A 19464-nucleotide genomic window follows, 5' to 3' on the forward strand; every position below is an offset into this window, starting at 1 on the left:
TGCTGTTTGTTTAACTTGCCCAACTGGTGGCCCATGTCCAGGTTTGTTCTGTCCCAACAACCAAGTTAAAAGACACTGGATATAGGAATATGTGAGAAATCTGAAATCCGAGGGGAATGTTCTCCCCTCACGCTTAGTGTGGAGACAAATCAGTAGGAAAATTCTTCACAGCACCAGCATCTGGCATGCACTTCCTTTGAAGCCATCTAGTGAGACTAGAATACAGGCCTAGCAGAAAGGTCAGTTTGCTAAAATGAGAAGACCATTGAGTATGTAACAACACTGCTTGTCCATTCAAGTGGACTGGTACATTGTGAAACATAAATGTTGTGTCTGTGGGCAGAATTATGCAAGAATATATACCATTTTCCTTTCTTTGTTCAAAAATCAAATAATCTTGATTTGCAAGTATTGCCCCACTAATGGCTATATTATCCCTAAATCAGAAGACCAGCAGCCTTGGCTTAAATAACATTTGAACTTTCCTGAAATTGTGTGTGTGTACTGCCATGTAGAAGAAAAAAAGAAGTGAAGAGGAAAGGGAGATGCAAAAGAATGATCTTTTGTTGGAACAATTTTAATTGCTTAAAATGTCAGAACACTAGAGTCATTCCTCTAGCATAGGTGTTTAGATGAAAATTTTAAATTTGTTCTTAGAGGTCCTAGTTTTAGCGCACCACCATAAGGTTGCTTTGATACAAAGGTAGTTGTTGAGAGAGACAAAGGGTTAGTGTCACGTCATGAGCATATTGCGAGCTAGCACTGAGTTTCCTTTAACTGGCTGTCATTATGTGGTATATTGGCTAAATTGTTTATTGAAACCTGTATAGGTATTAATATAATTTATTCTGCATGGTTTAATTTGCATCACTTTGGATATGAGCAAATGTTTCAGTAATTGAATACAAAGATGTGTGGGCTCAGACATTTGATTTAATTGGCCTTTTTATCTATTTCTATACTGGTGGCTCACAATGCACTGTGTACTAAGCAAATTGTTTCCACTTAGCTGGGTGTAACACATTGTGGGAGGAATTCAACATAGCACTATGGCAATCATTCTGTCAAAGCAAGTCTTGCCATATGGAATGATGCCCCCTTTCTTCCTCCTGCAGGCTGTTTTGGGGGGTCTCCTGGCCCTTCTCCAGCCCATTTGGGTGCAGGGAGAGGGAAGAGGGGAAGCCCCATTGCTGTAGTTCCGCTAGTGGGGCTCATTAGTTGAAACTGGCCCTCAATATGTAAAACAGTACTTGGAGGGATGCAAACAAACAAAACATTCTTTACTAGGGTGATGGAATAAAAATCATTTTAAAAACTAAAGTTAAAAATATTAGCAATATTCCGTAGCAGTTTTAACAGTAGCATTTGCAATACAAGAACCATTGAAAACCCTGCAGGTTAGCACCAAGCAGATATTTACCATTGCATGACAGAAAAGGACATAACATTGGATCATAGGAAGATGCCTTACACCAGGTCAAACCATTGGTCCATCTAGCTCAGTATTGTCTACACTGATTGGTAGTGACTCTAACAGGTTTCAGGCAGGGGACATCCCCAGCCCTACCTGCAGATGTCGGAAATTGTACCTGAGAGCTTCAGTGTGCAAAGCAGATGCTCTGCCACTGAATTACAGCCCTTCCCTTAACTCTCTTTGTTCCTTCCACGTGGGTGATGAACAAGTGGACAATCAAGGCATGTAGAGTGGAAACTGAGAATACAAAGCTTTGGAAGCTAGTCATTGCAGCGATTGGTATCCAGTTGCAGGTACAACAAGCAATACTTCTGCAGCCCCGGAAGATCGTGCTTCATTGAAAAAGCACATACTTCACATAGCTATATAGGAGTGTAAGTTGTTTAGGGCCCTGTTTGTTAATAGGTCTCACCTTGTTTTGTGAATGCCATGGTGGAGCAGATGTTTAGGTCCTTCAGGAATGGAAGTAACAGTGGGGACTGCTGTCCAAGGTGCTGAAATGGATAGGCTTGCAGAATTCTTGCCTGTGCTTGCTGTCTATGGTGCTGAACTAAGCTGCCAGGCAGCAATATTTATATTAAGTCACAAGTAAAATCAGCCTTTTTGTAGTTTAACAGGAATACTGAAACTAGATGAGCCCCCTTTCCTGGCGGTGTAGAAAAGAATTCCCACATCTCTAGATTTCTTCATTTGTAGCAAAGTAGGAATCCTAGTAGGTTGTTTCTAGGTAATGTTTCAATTACATGTGTCTTCAGAGGCTCTTAATTACCTGGAGTCCTTGATGCCCTTGACTTCAGAAGTGTCCTACTTATGTTCTTTCCCTTCCTGCCATATCTGACTTACTGTGCACCATGGCTGATGGCCAGGTAAGTGCACATGGGGGTTTGGCCAGGGAGCTATTCTGTGGCACTTTTTTGCCTCTGGCTTGCCAGAGCTGTGTTTATTGTCTGTGTATGTGTGTGTACCTTGCAGGCACTCAAACGGAAACCTGACCTGTTCCTGTGTAGCAGCCTGGATGTCAAAGCAGTATTCCATTGTGGTGAGTAGGCAGGCCCCGTAAGACTAAGCTATCCAAAAATTGAGCTCCCTTGATGCAATTGGGAAAGCTGATATAGCCAAATGAGGCAGTGTTTCTTAAAGGTTCAGATATATGACAGCAGCCTGCATGTTTGATGTAGAAACACCACTCAAATCAGACCAGCTGAAGCTCCATGTAAAGTCCTTGTGCTTGGAGAAGGGAAGGCTCCTTTCCTTCCCCACTCTTGTGGAAAGCTTTGAATTGTGTTAGCTGAGTCCTGAAGTGTTGCTTTCCCTCTAGGTGTGATCTCCTTGAAGTTCCCTGAAGCACCAACTGTCAAAGCTGCCTGTGGCTTTTTTGTGAGTGTTTTGCTTTTGCTAGATCTGCCATTGGCCAATGGTACCGGCAGAGTTGCGTTTGGGCCAAGTGGCTTGGAAGCACTTGTGCTGGGACAGGATGGAGAAGCACCCAGAACTGGTGAGAGGGAGCCGCCTCCAAATTCCAGAAGGGAGCTTCTCCTTTCATAAGTTGCCATTTGGGCCTTTTTATTTTCTTTTGCAGTTGGGATTTTTTGTATGGAGGCATTTTCTCCTAACTGTATATGCCTCCACTCTGTTTGGACATGTATACAGGAATGTGCTCGTCTCCCACATGGGACTGGAGACAGATGGCTATATATCTGAGTTATAGCAATATAGTTTGCATCAACTCCTTCTCACTGTTTCTTACAGACTGAGTTATTGCCACGTTGTGGGGAGATTCCACCGGTGGGACAAGTGGTACATGAGAATGGCAAAATGCTGCTGCAGGCTGTGCTTGAGGTAAGGAGTGGGGCTTTTCAAGCTAAGTCAGGGACAATTAGAAGGAATAACTGGAAGGAGCCATGCTCACAGATAAGCTGCACTTATTCCAGTATCTTTTATTAATTCAGCTCCCTTCTAACCAGAATATCCCTGAATGATTTGCAGCCTGATCTAGTATTTAATGTCTTACTTGGAAGCGTGTTCCACTAAGTTCAGTGGTGCTTACTCCCAAGCAAGTGTGCCACCTTGGCCACTTCCTTTTTAAAAACATTTCCTTGATGCAATCTGCTGGAGCCTTCTTAGGTTTGTAATGTAATGCTCCCTCCTGCAGTGCAGTCTCCTGGGAGGATTATTGTCTGGTGTTAACTGGATTTGCTCCATCTGCAGGGTGTAGGTGGCCAGGCTGCACGCAACTTGATGGATCACTTTGCTGAGATCCTCTTTGCTCTCAACAAGCACTGCTTCAGTTACTTGAGTGTCTGGATCAAGGAAGTGATGCAGCAGGATGGTTTTCCATCAGCCCGTGTCAGCCCTGAACAAAAGGAAATCTTCAGCCAGCAAATTCTCAGGTGAACTTTCTCTTGAAGACTTTTCTGGAAGACTGAGTTGGGGAAGATGTGTGAAGGGGTTTCTTGGCTCTTCAGCTTTCTGTCTATGCCCCCAAATTGTCATGAGTGATCATGATAGATACTGAACATTTCCCCAGGTTCAACAGTCCTCCCCAGAATCTTCTACAATAAAGAGCTTGTTTATTTTTTTTAGTAAATTAATTAAGATGTTCAGAAAGGTTCAAGGTATTTATATACAGTGGTACCCCGCAAGACGAATGCCTCGCAAGACGGAAAACCCGCAAGACGAAAGGGTTTTCTGTTTTGGAGGCGCTTCGCAAGACGAATTTCCCTATGGGCTTGCATCGCAAGACGAAAGCCCATAGGGAAATGCTGGCGGTCAGGAGCAAAGACTTTCGCCCACAGCCGGCCTTCAGAAGAGGACCTCTTCTGAAGGCCGGCGGGGGGCAAAAGTCTTTGCTCCCCCCCCCGCCTGCCTCCCCCCCGCCTGCCCCGGGCGATCTTAAAATGCTGGCGGGCGGGAGCGAAGCGTTCGCTGCCGACCCCCAGCATTTTAAAATCTCCCCGTGTCCTGGGAAGCTTTTAAAATGCTGGGGGTCGGGAGCGAAGCGCTGCAGACCCCCAGCATTTTAAAATCTCCCCGTGTCCTGGGAAGCTTTTAAAATGCTGGGGGTCGGGAGCGAAGCGCTGCAGACCCCCAGCATTTTAAAATCTCCCCGTGTCCTGGGAAGATTTTAAAATGCTGGGGGTCGGGAGCGAAGCGCTGCCGACCCCCAGCATTTTAAAACGCTGTTCCGAAGTGGGGAGTGGGGGCGGGGACACCTGCCCCCGCCGCCCCACTTCGGAAAGCTGTTCCGAAGTGGGGCGGGGGGGGCGGGGACACCTGGCCCCGCCGCCCCACTTCGGAAAGCTCTTCCGAAGTGGGGAGGGGGGGCGGGGGCACCTGGCCCCGCCGCCCCACTTTGGAAAGCTGTTCCGAAGTGGGGCGGGGAGGCGGGGACACCTGGCCCCGCCGCCCCACTTCGGAAAGCTCTTCCGAAGTGGGGAGGGGGGGCGGGGACACCTGGCCCCGCCGCCCCACTTCGGAAAGCTCTTCCGAAGTGGGGCGGGGGGGCGGGAACACCTGGCCCCGCCGCCCCACTTCGGAAAGCTCTTCCGAAGTGGGGCGGGGGGCGGGGACACCTGGCCCCGCCGCCCCACTTCGGAAAGCTCTTCCGAAGTGGGGAGGGGGGGCGGGAACACCTGGCCCCACCGCCCCACTTCGGAAAGCTGTTCCGAAGTGGGGCGGGGGGGCGGGGACACCTGGCCCCGCCGCCCCACTTCGGAAAGCTCTTCCGAAGTGGGGAGGGGGGGCGGGAACACCTGGCCCCGCCGCCCCACTTCGGAAAGCTCTTCCGAAGTGGGGAGGGGGGGCGGGAACACCTGACCCCGCCGCCCCACTTCGGAAAGCTCTTCCGAAGTGGGGCGGGGGGGCGGGGACACCTGGCCCCGCCGCCCCACTTCGGAAAGCTCTTCCGAAGTGGGGAGGGGGGGCGGGAACACCTGGCCCCGCCGCCCCACTTCGGAAAGCTGTTCCGAAGTGGGGCGGGGGGGGGCGGGGACATCTGGCCCCGCCGCCCCACTTCGGAAAGCTCTTCCGAAGTGGGGAGGGGGGGCGGGAACACCTGGCCCCGCCGCCCCACTTCGGAAAGCTGTTCCGAAGTGGGGCGGGGGGGCGGGGACACCTGGCCCCGCCGCCCCACTTCGGAAAGCTGTTCCGAAGTGGGGAGGGGGGGCGGGAACACCTGGCCCCGCCGCCCCACTTCGGAAAGCTGTTCCGAAGTGGGGAGGGGGGGCGGGAACACCTGGCCCCGCCGCCCCACTTCGGAAAGCTGTTCCGAAGTGGGGCGGGGGGGCGGGGACACCTGGCCCCGCCGCCCCACTTCGGAAAGCTCTTCCGAAGTGGGGGGGGGCGGGGACACCTGGCCCCGCCGCCCCACTTCGGAAAGCTGTTCCGAAGTGGGGAGGGGGGCGGGAACACCTGGCCCCGCCGCCCCACTTCGGAAAGCTCTTCCGAAGTGGGGAGGGGGGGCGGGAACACCTGGCCCCGCCGCCCCACTTCGGAAAGCTCTTCCGAAGTGGGGAGGGGGGGCGGGAACACCTGGCCCCGCCGCCCCACTTCGGAAAGCTCTTCCGAAGTGGGGAGGGGGGGCGGGAACACCTGGCCCCGCTGCCCCACTTCGGAAAGCTGTTCCGAAGTGGGGCGGGGGGCGGGAACACCTTCTGAAGGCGGGCAGGGGGCGAAAGTCTTTGTCCCCCCTGCCTGCCTTCCCAGGGGCTTTTAAATCGCCCCGGACAGCGGAGAAGTCCTCCGCTGTCCGGAGCGATTTTAAAATGCCGCCCACCAGCATTTTAAGATAGCCCCGCACAGCGGAGAAGTCCTCCGCTGTCCCAGGGTTTTTTAAAATGCTGGGGGTGGGAAGAAAAGCCCTTGTCCCCCCCCCCCCAGCCTTCAGAAGAGGTCCGGGGACAGACTGTCCCCGGACCTGGTCTGAAGACGGTTTCCCTAGGAACGCATTAATTGATTTTCAATGCATTCCTATGGGAAACCGTGCATCGCAAGACGAAAAAACCGCAAGACGAAGAGAATTGCGGAACGAATTAATTTCGTCTTGCGAGGCACCACTGTAAAGTAGAGGTAAATAGAAAAGGGTAGCATGGAAACTAAACATGAACTTGAGTTTTTATCCTTGTAGAGACATGCTACCTATCTTGGTGTTGCTTTGGTTTCTCCTTTAAGCCCCTGCTACTCCATGTAAAAACCCATGAATTCACCAGCATTTAATAATTATAACAGGAACATAAGCAGAGCCTGCTGTATCGGGCCATTGGCTTGTTCTGGCAGACTCTTTTTGTATTCTTATGGCTGGAAGAGTAGGATTCACTAAATTAATCCAGCCACCGAGGAACTGAGATGCATTGGTGAACGATAATTTGCAGAACAGGAACATGAGTTATTTGAAAGAGGATGTCTTAATGGAGGGCAGCAATGATTATAGTAGCTGTGTGGAGCACGTCTGCAGTGCCCAGCTCTCAGTGCTGGGGATTCCATGGGTTTGGCACTGGGTGGTGCCCTTGTGTATGGGAACATCCGACTCAGCTCTAGCTGGTTTTTTAAGTGATTTATTCACCATTCTTATATATCAGACTTTCATCATTCTTTTTCTGTGTTAGCAGAGAGCGTGTGAACAAACGGCGTGTGAAGGAGATGGTAAAGGAGTTCACGCTGCTGTGCCGAGGACTGCATGGTACCGAATACACAGCAGACTACTGAGGGGCCATGTAGCAAAACAGGAGCATGAACAGATCTGCTGGCTACCTGCCACTGCCTAACGCTGCTATTGAACCAGCTCATAGGACGATAACCACAACTAACCTGCTGAGGCTGCTCCTCTCAAGAATGAGCTGTTTGTCCATCCCTCCTGCATGTTCAGAGGCAGCAGGCTACAAGGACTTGGAGCACAGGCTGGAGCTGAGGATATTTCCTCCCCCTGCTAGACTGGTGCAATGATTGCCCCTTGTTTTCCCGGCACACTCCTGTAGACATATCTGTGGTATTGTCTGTTCCTAAAGAGTCTGCCTTTGCCCTGCATGAGGCAGCTTGTGTCTGACTGAAGTGGAAGGCCCTGCAGCCTTGAATTATATTAAGGCTATTTCTAAGCTGTGGTGTTTGGTGAATTGGGGGAAGAGATGTAACTTCTGGACAATATTGGGCAGGGGAGGGTAAAAAGCTGTAGCAGCTGCAGTTGCACTTATAGCTGCCCTAGCCTAACGGGTAATAAAGAAGAGTATGATGTCGTTTTGGACAAAGAAGAAATCCAAATTCTGCAACAAAGTATTGGAAAGAATCAAAGTTAGCTTCTCAGAAGGAAGCATACCCGCCAGCCTTTGCATTTCTTGGTGTGCTGGCAAAGTTGCATAACCAGTTCAAATTTTCTTTTTGCAGGCAACAATCTATAGGAGCATCCCGTGGAAGGCATATTATCATACTAGCCTGTAATATGAATGATAGTTTCTAGGTTCATTTAAAAGGGTTGCAGCCACCTTTACGCGCTCTGATGAAAAATGTCCCTGGTTGCTTCTGCAGCTGAAGATCAAGATGTGACAATGGATCTGAGGGTGTGCTACTGTTTATGGTGGAAGGATGGAAGAGGAGCAAATCATTTTCATATGGGGGACTGTTGGTATTGCAGGTTTGGAGACTAACCAGGTTGAGCAAATGTGCAATTCAGAATGACTCCAGGGCCAGTTTCAGTCTCCCCATACAACATGAGTTAGGTTCCTAACTTGGGACTTGCTGTAATGTTTCCTATCCCTCGGTAGCGAAGCTCAGTTTACATAAAAGCAGGTTGGGATGGCTTGAACCTTAGTCAATCCTTTCTATTTAACAAGAGCTTACCAAAGTAACAATTGAACCATCTAAATAACAATAGCAGATACCAGTGTGGTAAGTACTGGAGCAGTTCTCAAACACATTTGCAGGCTCCATTGAGGTGGTTTGTGGAGTGGTCAAAAGTATCTGTACTTGGCCCTGCACTTTATATTTCCTGATGATGGAGATGGACTTCACAGAACGTTGCTCACAAAAAAACAGGCATATCCATCGCATTAGAAATAAAAGACTGCAGTTATTTAGAGTATGAGTTATAAAACAAAAAAGTAGCTGGCTGAGCCCTGCACCATCCACAGCATTTTCCAAGTGGTCCATGGAAAAAGTGGTTTGAGAACTGCTGTACTAGAGGTTAATGTAGACATCAGCTGGAGCTTCTGCATTTCCAAGGCAAAACATGTTCTTGGGGAAGAATATGCTTATGGGACAACAGAAGCTGAAACAAAATCAGGCATCTTAAGTAAATGCAAAAAGTAGCATACTGACAATGCACTGTTCTAGGTCAAGTCTTGAAAAGTGAATAGGGTATACCGCATTTTTTCCCAAGTAAGGGTTGTTCCAGTTCAGGCAGATGAAGTACTTTGAATCTGGAAACAAGATAAGCATTTTGTGTAAACTTGGCTTGTTAAGTGACTGGTTAAAAAAGTCAAATTACATCAGAAATCTTCACATCAAATGTGGACTTAATGTTTAACTAATCAGTGCAACCAAGTAGTTTATGTGTTTTGATCAGAAATTGGAGTAGTGATCTGTAATTAAGTAATCTATAAGGTGGCTTGGTGGCTTATCTTGAATAGCTATGAAACCTTCACAATGCACATGGAAAGAACAAAGTATAGTTGGCTATATTAGGGGAAAAGCAGTACTCTGGTATTTCTATAGCAGTGGCCATGATTACACCCCGGTAAAGAGAAGTATCTACATTAATGCACAAAACAAGCAGTACTTGGCAAAGAATGTGCCTTCTAGGTTTGGGCATGTGGTACATTGCTGCACCTTCTCTCTTTCCGCTGATTTCAGTGTTTCTGTTCGGTGTTCTTTGCACTGAAACATTCCTTTAAAAAGTAGCATTTTGAGGCTGTGTGCTATACCTTTCAGTTATTTATTTGAAGCTCTTACTTCCATGCTGCTTATCTAAGCACTCCACACTTTGCCTTATTAGGAAAGGTATTGATCACTGGTGTGGTCATGGGCTGCTACAGGGCTTAGCATATGATGTTGCTGCTTTCCGGATCCTGATACCTATGCAACTGCTGCCCAGGACCTTGACTGATGAGCTTGCATTGCAAACAGCACTTGACCCATGTCTTCGTAGGTGGTATAAGTAGAATAGAAGGTACAAGCAAGAGACTGTAAGAGGCCATGGAACTGAATCTTACTTTGCAGCATGGAGCAAAAAGCAACATAATCATTACTAGCTTGTGCAAAAGACTGCCTGTTATACCTTTCTTGTGCTTTTTTTTTTGTCTGGTATGGCATGGCAGTTGGAGAATGGAATTTGGAGGTGATGTTCTGAAAATAATGTTCAGAGGAAACAAACTTACGGAGATTAGGAGCAGTGCTAATGTCTAAACACGGCTTCTCCACAGTTATGCTGCATTTTGTAGTATGGCTTATGGAGTTGCATACTTCCTTGGTTATTAAGTATTCTTGTTTGCCCCACTCTTGTCTATCTTAGCCTTTCTGTCTATAACTCTTAAGCTATTGCTATGCGGTGGTCTCTTTCTTCACTTTTTGGACCATGTGTGAAGGGTAGAGGTGTGTGACTTCTCTACATAGCGGGTGGCCGTGTAAAACAGGTATAGCCAATGTGGTGCCCTCCTAATTATGATGGGCTACCATTACACCTAATGGCTATAGTGGCTGGGGCTTGTGAGAATTGTAGTTCAACAACATCTGAAAAGCCAATGGTTAGCCACCCTGGTGTAAAATAACTCACCTGGCCGCTTCTAGGGCCTTGGCCTGCTACAGGATGCCCCTCTCACTTCAGCAAACTATTATAACAGCAACAGCAGGTGAGCAGGAGACCAGGAAAGCAGCTATGACATGGTGTAAGCAGTGTTATAAACAGAAATATGAAAGCTAGGAGCTAAATGGCACCTTAAACTTAGGGTATGGGCGCAACAATGGAATGTCTAGGCACACTTTTTTGTAACAAGAATGCAAAGCTGAAAATGAATGAACTGCAGCTAAAATATTATGTTCATTTTTCACATGGTTTAGTCCTTCCACTGCCCACCCCACTAATATTCTTGAGGGTCTCTTCTCCAGTCTTCAGAGAGTATCTGGAAGTGAAGAGGCAGAAAAAGGTCCTTTCCTTCCACTCTGCAGTTTTAATCTGAAATTTTAGGCGCAGTACTGCACCCAGAGCTCAGAAGCTACTTGCGCTAATGGAATTCCCTGTCGAAAATGTGCCTAGAACAATGGAAGTTTAGAACACTGGGTACTTCTCTGTACTACCCTGTGCTATTTTATGCTGTGCTCATTTCTGGAGGTTCCCATTCTACCAGTTACTATCTCTCCCACTCCCATGACTTTTCTTTTTTGCTGGTATGTATCACAAGCCCCCACCCCAGGGATCATACATACTCAGCCAGATACTAAGAGCATTGGCCAGATGGGCTGTAATGTGCATAGCATACAGTGGCCCTCCTATTATCTGATAAACAATTATGAAGTTGATTTGGGTGTATTAATGCTTCAGAAAAGTTGCCCAAATAAGGAGAAAGGAAGGATGCCAATGGATTTAAAATAGAACTTTATTTGGCATAGCAAGGTCTACAAGTAGTGTTTAAAAATGGTTTTTTTATTGGCAAATTATTCTAAGTCTTAAAAATGTTACTAGCTTTAACTGAAGTAGGTTCTTGACTTAAGGGATGTATATATCCCTTACCTGGTACATCTTGCTACCTGCTCAATGCTGTTTTGATTCCTGATTGGATGGCAGATGTTTACACAACACAGTGCCAGCTGTGTTATATTTTTCTTCTCTATTAGGATATGGAATGATGTTTCTCCTTTCTGTTTGATAGGCATGTTCAACAGAAATAACTTTGAGCATTATATTGGATGGTACACATCTAAGGATGTCAGTGACTTATGCTTGTGGGTCGGAAATGACGAGTGGATAAACATACCCTATCCTGCTACTGGGAGGAAAGATGCTAGTACACAACTCTTTCTCTAACACAGATCAACAGCCACCCCTTTCTTCAGTCTGTGCTTTTAAACTCCAAAGAGCTGCAAAATATGTAACCTCCACCTGAGCAGACAATGCATATTTTGTAGGAGCATAACTGTATGGAGAACTATAGGACTCCATTTCTACTTGTTTCTATAGGATGCCATTGCCTCTCATGTTCTTGTGTGCTTCCCATAGGTGTAGGTATGTGGTTGCCCACTGTGGGAAACAGGATCCTAGACAAGATGGGCCTTTGGTTTAATGCAGCAAGGCTGTTCTTATTTATTTACTACATTTGTATCCTGCCTTTCCTCCAAAGAGATATCAAGGAGATATATATACTTCTCCCCATTTTACCTTCAACCCACCTTACAGGGTTGTAGTGAGTTGAGTGGCCCAAGATCACCCAGTGAGCTTCATGGCTGAGTGGGCATATGAACCCTGGTCTCCAAAGGCCTGTTCAGCACTCTACCCACTATACTGGCTCTTTATCATAGGATTCTTATACCCCAGCTATTCAAAGCCTGGTTCTTGCTTCTGAGTCCTAAAATTCAATTCCTCATGCTATCAGCAAATTAACTCCTCAAGGATACAAAATCCTAGCCTCAATAGGAAAACTTTTCTCGACTTCTAGTTACGCCTTTAACACTGGTGGGTGGATTAGCTCAAGGTTCAACCAGAGTATAGAAACCTGCACTCCCTCCTCAATCGCACTCTTACCTGCTTTTTCCCATGTATGAGAATATGGCAGAGGTTGAGCCTGGGCATGTAGGGGCACAATTGGCTTCCAAGAGTGCCCTAAGTTATAGCTAACTATAACTTCCACTTGCCAGGGGAAGCTGGATAAATGGGGATCTGTGGTATAATTTCACATGTGAATTAAGCTGCAATGCTACACACCCCTGTTACCCCAACAGAACCCCAAGTCTACTGTGCTGCCACTCTTAGCCCAGGGCTGCTTTATGTGCACAGATAAACACCAGCACAATTGAGAGCACAGTGAGAAGAATAGGTTTACTTAGCTTCTTAACATAAAAAACACCATTTGGCAGAACTACTGTATTGTAGATGTCAGCCAGTTAAAATGTTGCTCTGTCCATCCACCAAGAGGAATGTCCAGGCCAGGGAAAGTGATATTCCTTGCCTTATACATGTGTCTAGTTGTGGGTAGGAGGAAGAAGGTTGTGATAAAAACCATGTTTGGTTATCTAGATGCAGAAAGGGAAGGCAACTTTTTCTCAGCATGGCCCGGCTGGTACTGTCATCCAGAAGGCTCATCTTCATATGCAATGGCAATCCCCCGTCGTCCAGCCACAGCTTTTGTGACTGCTGACTGCCCCAGCTGCTGCTCCAGTCCCCGCCAGCTTCGTGACTCCAAAAATGAGGCTAAGACCAAAACAACAACAATCAAACAAGAACAATGATCATGGCATAAATGATTTCCCCAAGCTGAATTCCAGACACCACTCTGGAAGAGACCAGAGCTTACAGTATATTCAAGATTATGGATGAAAGAGCCCATGGGGCCCACTGCCCCACTCGTTACTGCAACTGTAAATGGAGGAAGGCGACTAGGCTGCTAATTGCTATTCTGACACTAGCATAAACCTTTGAAACATTCACCACATAACAGACTTCAAAACAGCCATTTTCATCTCCCAGGAACAACCATTAGTCACAAGAAAGGTCCTAACAGATGAGATTTGCCACCATTTGTGTGGACCGTTAACATAATCCATTCCCGACCCCTCGGACACATACCTGCTGGGCTACTCTCAGCCATATGCATATAGCTGTGGCAGGTCACAGAAGTGCCAGAGCTTGGCTCTGGGTCTGGTGCTGTAGAAAGACAAGTTGAGCGTAGCTCGCCGGTGATGAGTGAAATGCTGGGTTCACTGTCAGCCTCTGAAACCTTGTCTGGGAAAGGGGTGTGCCATCATTTGTGTGGACCGTTAACATAATCCATTCCCGACCCCTCGGACACATACCTGCTGGGCTACTCTCAGCCATATGCATATAGCTGCGGCAGGTCACAGAAGTGCCAGAGCTTGGCTCTGGGTCTGGTGCTGTAGAAAGACAAGTTGAGCGTAGCTCGCCGGTGATGAGTGAAATGCTGGGTTCACTGTCAGCCTCTGAAACCTTGTCTGGGAAAGGGGTGTGCGCACATGCTCCTGCAGGCAACAGCAAGGGAAAGAGTAACAGCTAAGCTTGGCCCATCCAGAATCATGCCCTGCTTTTACCCACCTAAGGATGATCAAGACGTGCAGAATTAGCACATGGAAAAACAGCAGTGGGTGGGGTTGGCATTGCTCGCCTGGCTTCCCAACATTCCCAAATTGATAAGAGCATAGCTACTCTGATGCTTCCTTTCCTGCACCTACACCACACTGAGCTCCCCACTGCCTTGCCCTTCATTGACCACCATTTCATATGGCAAATGTGGAGAGGACTATGGGAGGAGGTAAGCATAGCCCAATTATATCTGCTTGCACAATGGAACTTCCCCACTTCCTCCTTTCCCAAATCAGCTCTGAAGGGTTAGGGGAACCCCTAGAATAGATTCAGGGCAAGAGGAGGGGGGAGTTTCATTGCGCAAGTGAAAGTCTTTGCACTGACAGGACATGTTACTATTTTGGATACAACCCTATGTATTTGAATTATCCCCAATGTAGAAATTGTTCCCTGCCTCTGGTCTGTCTTTGTGTGGGTGTAGGGAACTTTATGGTCATTGCTGCTGCAGCAGACTATGCCTTCAGGGCAGGCCCAAGAGCATTGGTAGAGCTGTGCAGCTTTTATGAGTCTGAAATTGCAATTCATCGTGAGACTCAAGTTATCATTATAATAAACAACTTTCAAACCCTTATGCCTGCAGAGAGAATTTTGGAAGTGTATGACCAAACATAATTTCCAGAGTCTGGTGTGAAAGGAGCTCACTGGTTGTTGCCTCTACTCATTTCTCCAGTTACGAAGCCTAGTATTACCTGGTAGGAGGTGACGGAAATCTGTGACATAGCTGCCTGTCCAGGTCCGTGCTGGATTGCATGCCATCTCCAGCTCATAGGGTGTGATCACAGGCCGGTAGAAGTCAGCTGAATCAAGCAAAGAGTTCTGTGGGCAGGCTACCAACACAAAAATGTCCACCTCTAGAAAGTTTGCCAGCTTTGCAGGGTTGGGTTTACCCACAGCCAAGGTATAGGCCCGTTTGCCTGCCCGCTGAATGATGCCACGCAGATGCTCCAGAACAGACAAGTAGTCTGCCACACCAAGAGTGCCCACCACAATGCCCACTACTTGGGCATCCCGTGCCCGCTCCACTAGATAGAGGCGTCGCCTCAGGGCCCGGTTCACATCCAATGTTTCCCGTCGGCCTTGTCCTGTCTGAGGATTAAAGGAGCTGAAGGGACACTGGTTCCAGCTCAGCATGAAGTTTGTGAGTTCTGGGCCTTCACAACCCACGTAGAACATGGCGTAGTTGTCAAGACCATGCTGACTGTCTACTACAAAGTGCCGCCCAAATTTCTGCACCAGCCCGGGAACTGGCTGAAGTTCCTTGTTATCCAGTTGAGAGAAAACTACATTGGGATAAATGGGGTGCAGCTGAGAGGCCAGGTTATCTGAGGGGAAGAGAAATGAAAAGTCATTCAATTTAGAGACAATAACTGTCACATCTCACTGTTCCAAATACTCAGCAGGCCTCTTCCATGGACAGGGAAGGGCCCTTGTGCTAGACACTAGGTTTAAAGCTGTGATGGGGAACTCCTATCAGCCTCATGCAGCATAGCAAAGTTGGCATCTGGGTTTATTGCAGGCTCTGGTGCCAGTGTCCGTGTTAAGTCTGGTTGTAGTATTATTGTGGGTTAGGAGTTGTTTAAGATTAGGTGGCTGTCTGTAGGCAATGAAAGGTCTACCAGTTACTATCTCTCCCACTCCCATGACTTTTCTTTTTTGCTGGTATGTATCAGACAGCCACCAGAGCCTGCAATAAACCCAGATGCCAACTTTGCTGCCACATACACCCGGACAACACCATTACTGGCCCCAACAACATCACACATACCATCTCGGGACTATTTAATTGCTCATCGTCTAACATTGTGTATGCCATCAAATGCCAACAGTGTCCTTCAGCTCTCTATATTGGACAAACAGGCCAAACCTTACGCCAAAGAATAAACGGACATAAATCTGACATCAAGAATCACAAAACAGAGAAACCAGTAGGAGAACACTTCAATCTCCCAGGACATTCTATACAAGATCTCAAAGTAGCTGTTTTACTACAAAGGAATTTCAGAAATAGACTGGAAAGAGAAGCTGCTGAATTGCAACTCATTACCAAACTCAAAACCATGGAGAGACCTGGTCTGAACAAAGACATTGGATTCTTATCTCATTATACATGACTAAGCCATGTTTCACCTTCTCACCCCTTGCCTTTTCCTGTAAGACCTATTGCAGTCGTTAAGAGTCGTCAACAGGCTCATCTCAGCTATCTGCCCATCTCCCATTCCCACCACCCTTCTGAGTAATACCCCTCCCCACCTTCTCACTATATAGAAGGATCTGGCAACTTCTGTTTCAGTGTATCTGAAGAATTGTGCATGCACACGAAAGCTCATACCAAGAACTAACTTAGTTGGTCTTTAAGGTGCTACTGGAAGGATTTTTTTTTATTTTGACTATGGCAGACCAACACGGCTACCTATCTGTAACTGGAACTGGAAGGCAGATAAGACATAAAGGGCAGGACTGGCAAGGAGAGCACTGTTTGCGGTTAGATGATGCCCACTGTAGCTTTTTCCCATCCTGGCCTGATGTATCTTTTGAATACCACCCACCTCCAACATTGTGATCCCCATGGTCTCACCTAGAGAATGAAAATAGGCCACTTCATTCAGCACAACCACATGAGCTAGGGGGTCTGGATACAACTCCCGGAAGACTTCTGTGCAGCGCGCCACGTCTAGTTGTTTGCGGCCAAACACATGGAGCACGGGCAGCTTGCGGCAGGGACTCAAGCAGGCAGGGCCGTAGTGCACCACAGCCTCAGCGCCCACGTGCTCTGCTGCCACTTCATCCACGCAACAGCTAAAGAAAAGCAACAGCATTAGCTATAGAGGGCAGCTTTCCTCAAAACACCTACCACCTCTAGCACACACAAAAATGCTTCTTTTGTAGTAAATGGGTTGCCATTGTAGAGACTGGATTTCCCCTGTCGCCAGCTCACTCAGCATGCAAGGAGCCCCAGGCCTGACAGCAGACGATAAAAATACTTTGTTACCAACACCCAAGATGCAGGAACTGGGGAGCAACTAATGATCCCAAAGTCCTACTCTCTTGTCATAAATAGTCCCCCCACCCCAGCAGAGGCAGTCAAGAGACTGCTGAACATCCAGAGGCTGACATATTACTATAGAACCCCTTGAAAATGCAAGCCTGCACTATAGTCCTATGCATGTTCTTAGCACTAAGTTCCATGTTTTCAATGAGGCTTACTCCCAAGTGTCTATAGGAGTATGGCCTGAGCTTCTATTGTGTGTTTATGTGGAAGGAGGTTCCTGCTGTGACCTCACCTGCCGTATGATGTGTCCCCCAGAATGTACATTTTGGCGCCAGTTGCTGCTTCCATCTTCCTAGCAATGCTTGCTGAATCTGGCAAGAGTTCATCGGGAAACTGAAGAGCAACCTACAAAACAAACCCAAGATAATTATTCAGGACATGTCCACTGTACACAGCTAGCAGTACTGTGGGTTTCCTGGGGAATTAGGTTTTGAAGGAAAAGGTCCCATCCACATGGACAGGATTTTTTCTTGTAAGTCTAATTGCCATGAGGGGAGGGGTTTGAAGGGTGAGGGTGGCAGCACTGGGGAGAGGGTTAATTTACCCCTCCATCTGCATTGTGACTCCCTCAAAAACCTGCATACTGAGTGAAATGAATTTCCTCTAAGCTTAATTGCAGCAGGGAAGGGCAAAGAGAAAAGCAAAAAAAGGAGGAAGAATGGGTGGGGAGAGAGAATAGAATGGATGGACATACATGTGTAAGCAGTGATGTGGGTTTGCCAGTCAATTCTGAACTGGAAAAAAATCCTTTGAAAATTAGGATAGTGTGAACAGGGCAATATGTGATGCTCTAGAACACTGGCCTTCAACAGGTGGACTTGGACCCACTGCTGGGTCACGGCCTGATCCAAGATGGGTCACAACAGGAGCATTACCACCATGCAAATATATGATAAAAGATTAAGAAATGGGTTTCCATAGTATGTTGGGGTTAAAAGTGGGTCCTGGGTCTGAAAAGGTTGAAGAATACCTGCCTTAGAGAATGGTCTAATTTGTTTTTTTTTATTTTACTTGTATTTAGCAAACAAGAGCTAAAAACTTGAAACTGCCAAGTTTGCCTAATGCTGTATTTGCAGCTGGCATCCATTCATTGTTGCTCATGACCTTATGAAACATATTTTTTCCTTGTGGAAAAATAAAGCACCAAAAAGCACCTCACATCACTGGTGAAAAGGAAAAGGTGGGGGGGAGAAGAGATGTGCCTTGGGCAGCCTCAGCTCTCCCATCGCTGGCATGTTCCCCCTGGGAGATGTAGCCCTTGGGGGAGGATTCCACATCTCAACCTTAAATACTGTAGTGTGTGAGCTGTTTCTACATATTTATTTGTTTGACATACTTGGTAAACAAAACCTTTTTAAAGTCCCCCATATTTAGTGCCCCAATACTTGATTATTTGGGGCGGGGATGTCCACTAACTCTAGGGGAAGAACTGACATTCATGCCTGTAGCTTTCTGGCGAAGGGCAAACTACTGTCTCACCTTAGTGAAGCCATTATCAGATACAAATGCAGCTGCTCTCTCCAGTTCATAGAACTCTTCCAGCCTGGTGGTTGGGGGACATCCACTTGCTTCTGCAGGAATCACGGTCCGCTGCATAACCTCAGCACCATCACTGCTGAATGCTGTTGCCATGGTGGCCTATATCCAAACTACAAAAATACAAAGTGATGCCTGTCCGCATTGCAATATCCCACTACTAGCAAGATGCTGGATGAGAATGGTCCTGAGCTTCAGTTCTCCAAGGTCACATTTACAGGATCAGATTCTGATCCCTACTGATTCATACAGTAGGGCAGTGTTTCCCAACCGGTGTTCCGCGGCACACTAGTGTGCCGTGAGACACCGGCTGGTGTGCCGTGGGAGGGAGGCGGGCGAGAGGCGGCGGCGAGAGGCGGCGGCGGCGAGGATCCGCGTCGAGCCGGGGGCGGCTCCGCGGTGGTGGTGCCGAGCGGCGGGGCAGCGCGCGCAAAAGGGAGGAGCGCGAGACAGCGGAGGAGGAGGAGGCCGGCATGTCCGGGCAGCAGCAGCAACAGCAGCAGCAGCAACTCCCGGCGACGGCTCCTCCTCCGCCCGCTATCGCAGCCGCCGCCGCCTCAGCTGCCGCCGCCGCCTCAGCTGCCCTCGCTCTGCTGCCTCCTCCCACCCCGGCAAGGGGGAGGGAAAAAACGTTCACTTTTGTGCGTCCCTCCCGGCGTGACGCTGCGCGCTGACGTCACGGGGCGGGGCTTTAATGGTGGTGTGCCGCGAGATTTTTTTCCGGTAAGCAGGTGTGCCGTTGCCCAAAAACGTTTGGGAAACACTGCAGTAGGGAACCGACATAGCTAAAACCCTTTGTATCCATGCTTCTAATCACTAACACTGATTAGAATGCCTCCTTCGTTCAGAAACATGCACTGAAATAGGAGAGAGACAAGAAAATGGCACTGAAGCGGCCTGGGAAACAGCAGAACTCAGGAAGGCTCCTTACACAAAGACAGACCACCGGTCTCTCTAGTTCAGGCATAGGCAAACTCTGCCCTCCAGAAGTTTTGAGACTACAATTCCCATCATCCCTGACCACTGTTAGCTAGGGATGGTGGTGGTTGTAGACCCAAAAATCTGGAGGGCCGAGTTTGCCTATGCCTGCTCTAGTTCTATGTTGTCAAGAAG

At 47.8% G+C, this 19464-nt stretch overlaps 2 protein-coding genes across 4 annotated transcripts in view; one reads left to right on the forward strand and one right to left on the reverse strand.

Annotated features, from left to right (window-relative positions):
- Positions 1-7720, forward strand: part of IPO13 (importin 13) — a 45764-nt gene extending 38044 nt beyond the window's left edge. For 2 of the 3 annotated variants that reach the window (XM_081195293.1, XM_081195295.1), the window contains 5 exons: positions 2447-2513; positions 2793-2851; positions 3224-3313; positions 3683-3864; positions 7078-7720. In XM_081195293.1, the coding sequence (XP_081051419.1) occupies positions 2447-2513; positions 2793-2851; positions 3224-3313; positions 3683-3864; positions 7078-7177 (498 nt within the window). In that variant the 3' untranslated portion in view covers positions 7178-7720. The remainder of the gene's footprint in view (positions 1-2446; positions 2514-2792; positions 2852-3223; positions 3314-3682; positions 3865-7077) is intronic. The other variant, XM_081195294.1, reaches the window with a different exon arrangement.
- A 3314-nt stretch (positions 7721-11034) lies between these two features.
- DPH2 (diphthamide biosynthesis 2) lies at positions 11035-18577 on the reverse strand. The gene is made up of 6 exons (XM_081195296.1): positions 18295-18577; positions 17048-17160; positions 16342-16562; positions 14456-15088; positions 13463-13645; positions 11035-12860 (listed from the first exon to the last, which is right to left on the reverse strand). The coding sequence occupies exons 1-6, from the start codon at positions 18445-18447 to the stop codon at positions 12736-12738; spliced, it is 1428 nt and encodes a 475-aa protein (XP_081051422.1). The 5' UTR covers positions 18448-18577; the 3' UTR covers positions 11035-12735.
- Positions 18578-19464: the final 887 nt, after the last annotated feature.

The sequence above is a fragment of the Podarcis bocagei genome (assembly GCF_964188305.1).
Source record: "Podarcis bocagei genome assembly, chromosome: 5".
NCBI classification, from domain to species: Eukaryota; Metazoa; Chordata; class Lepidosauria; order Squamata; family Lacertidae; genus Podarcis; species Podarcis bocagei.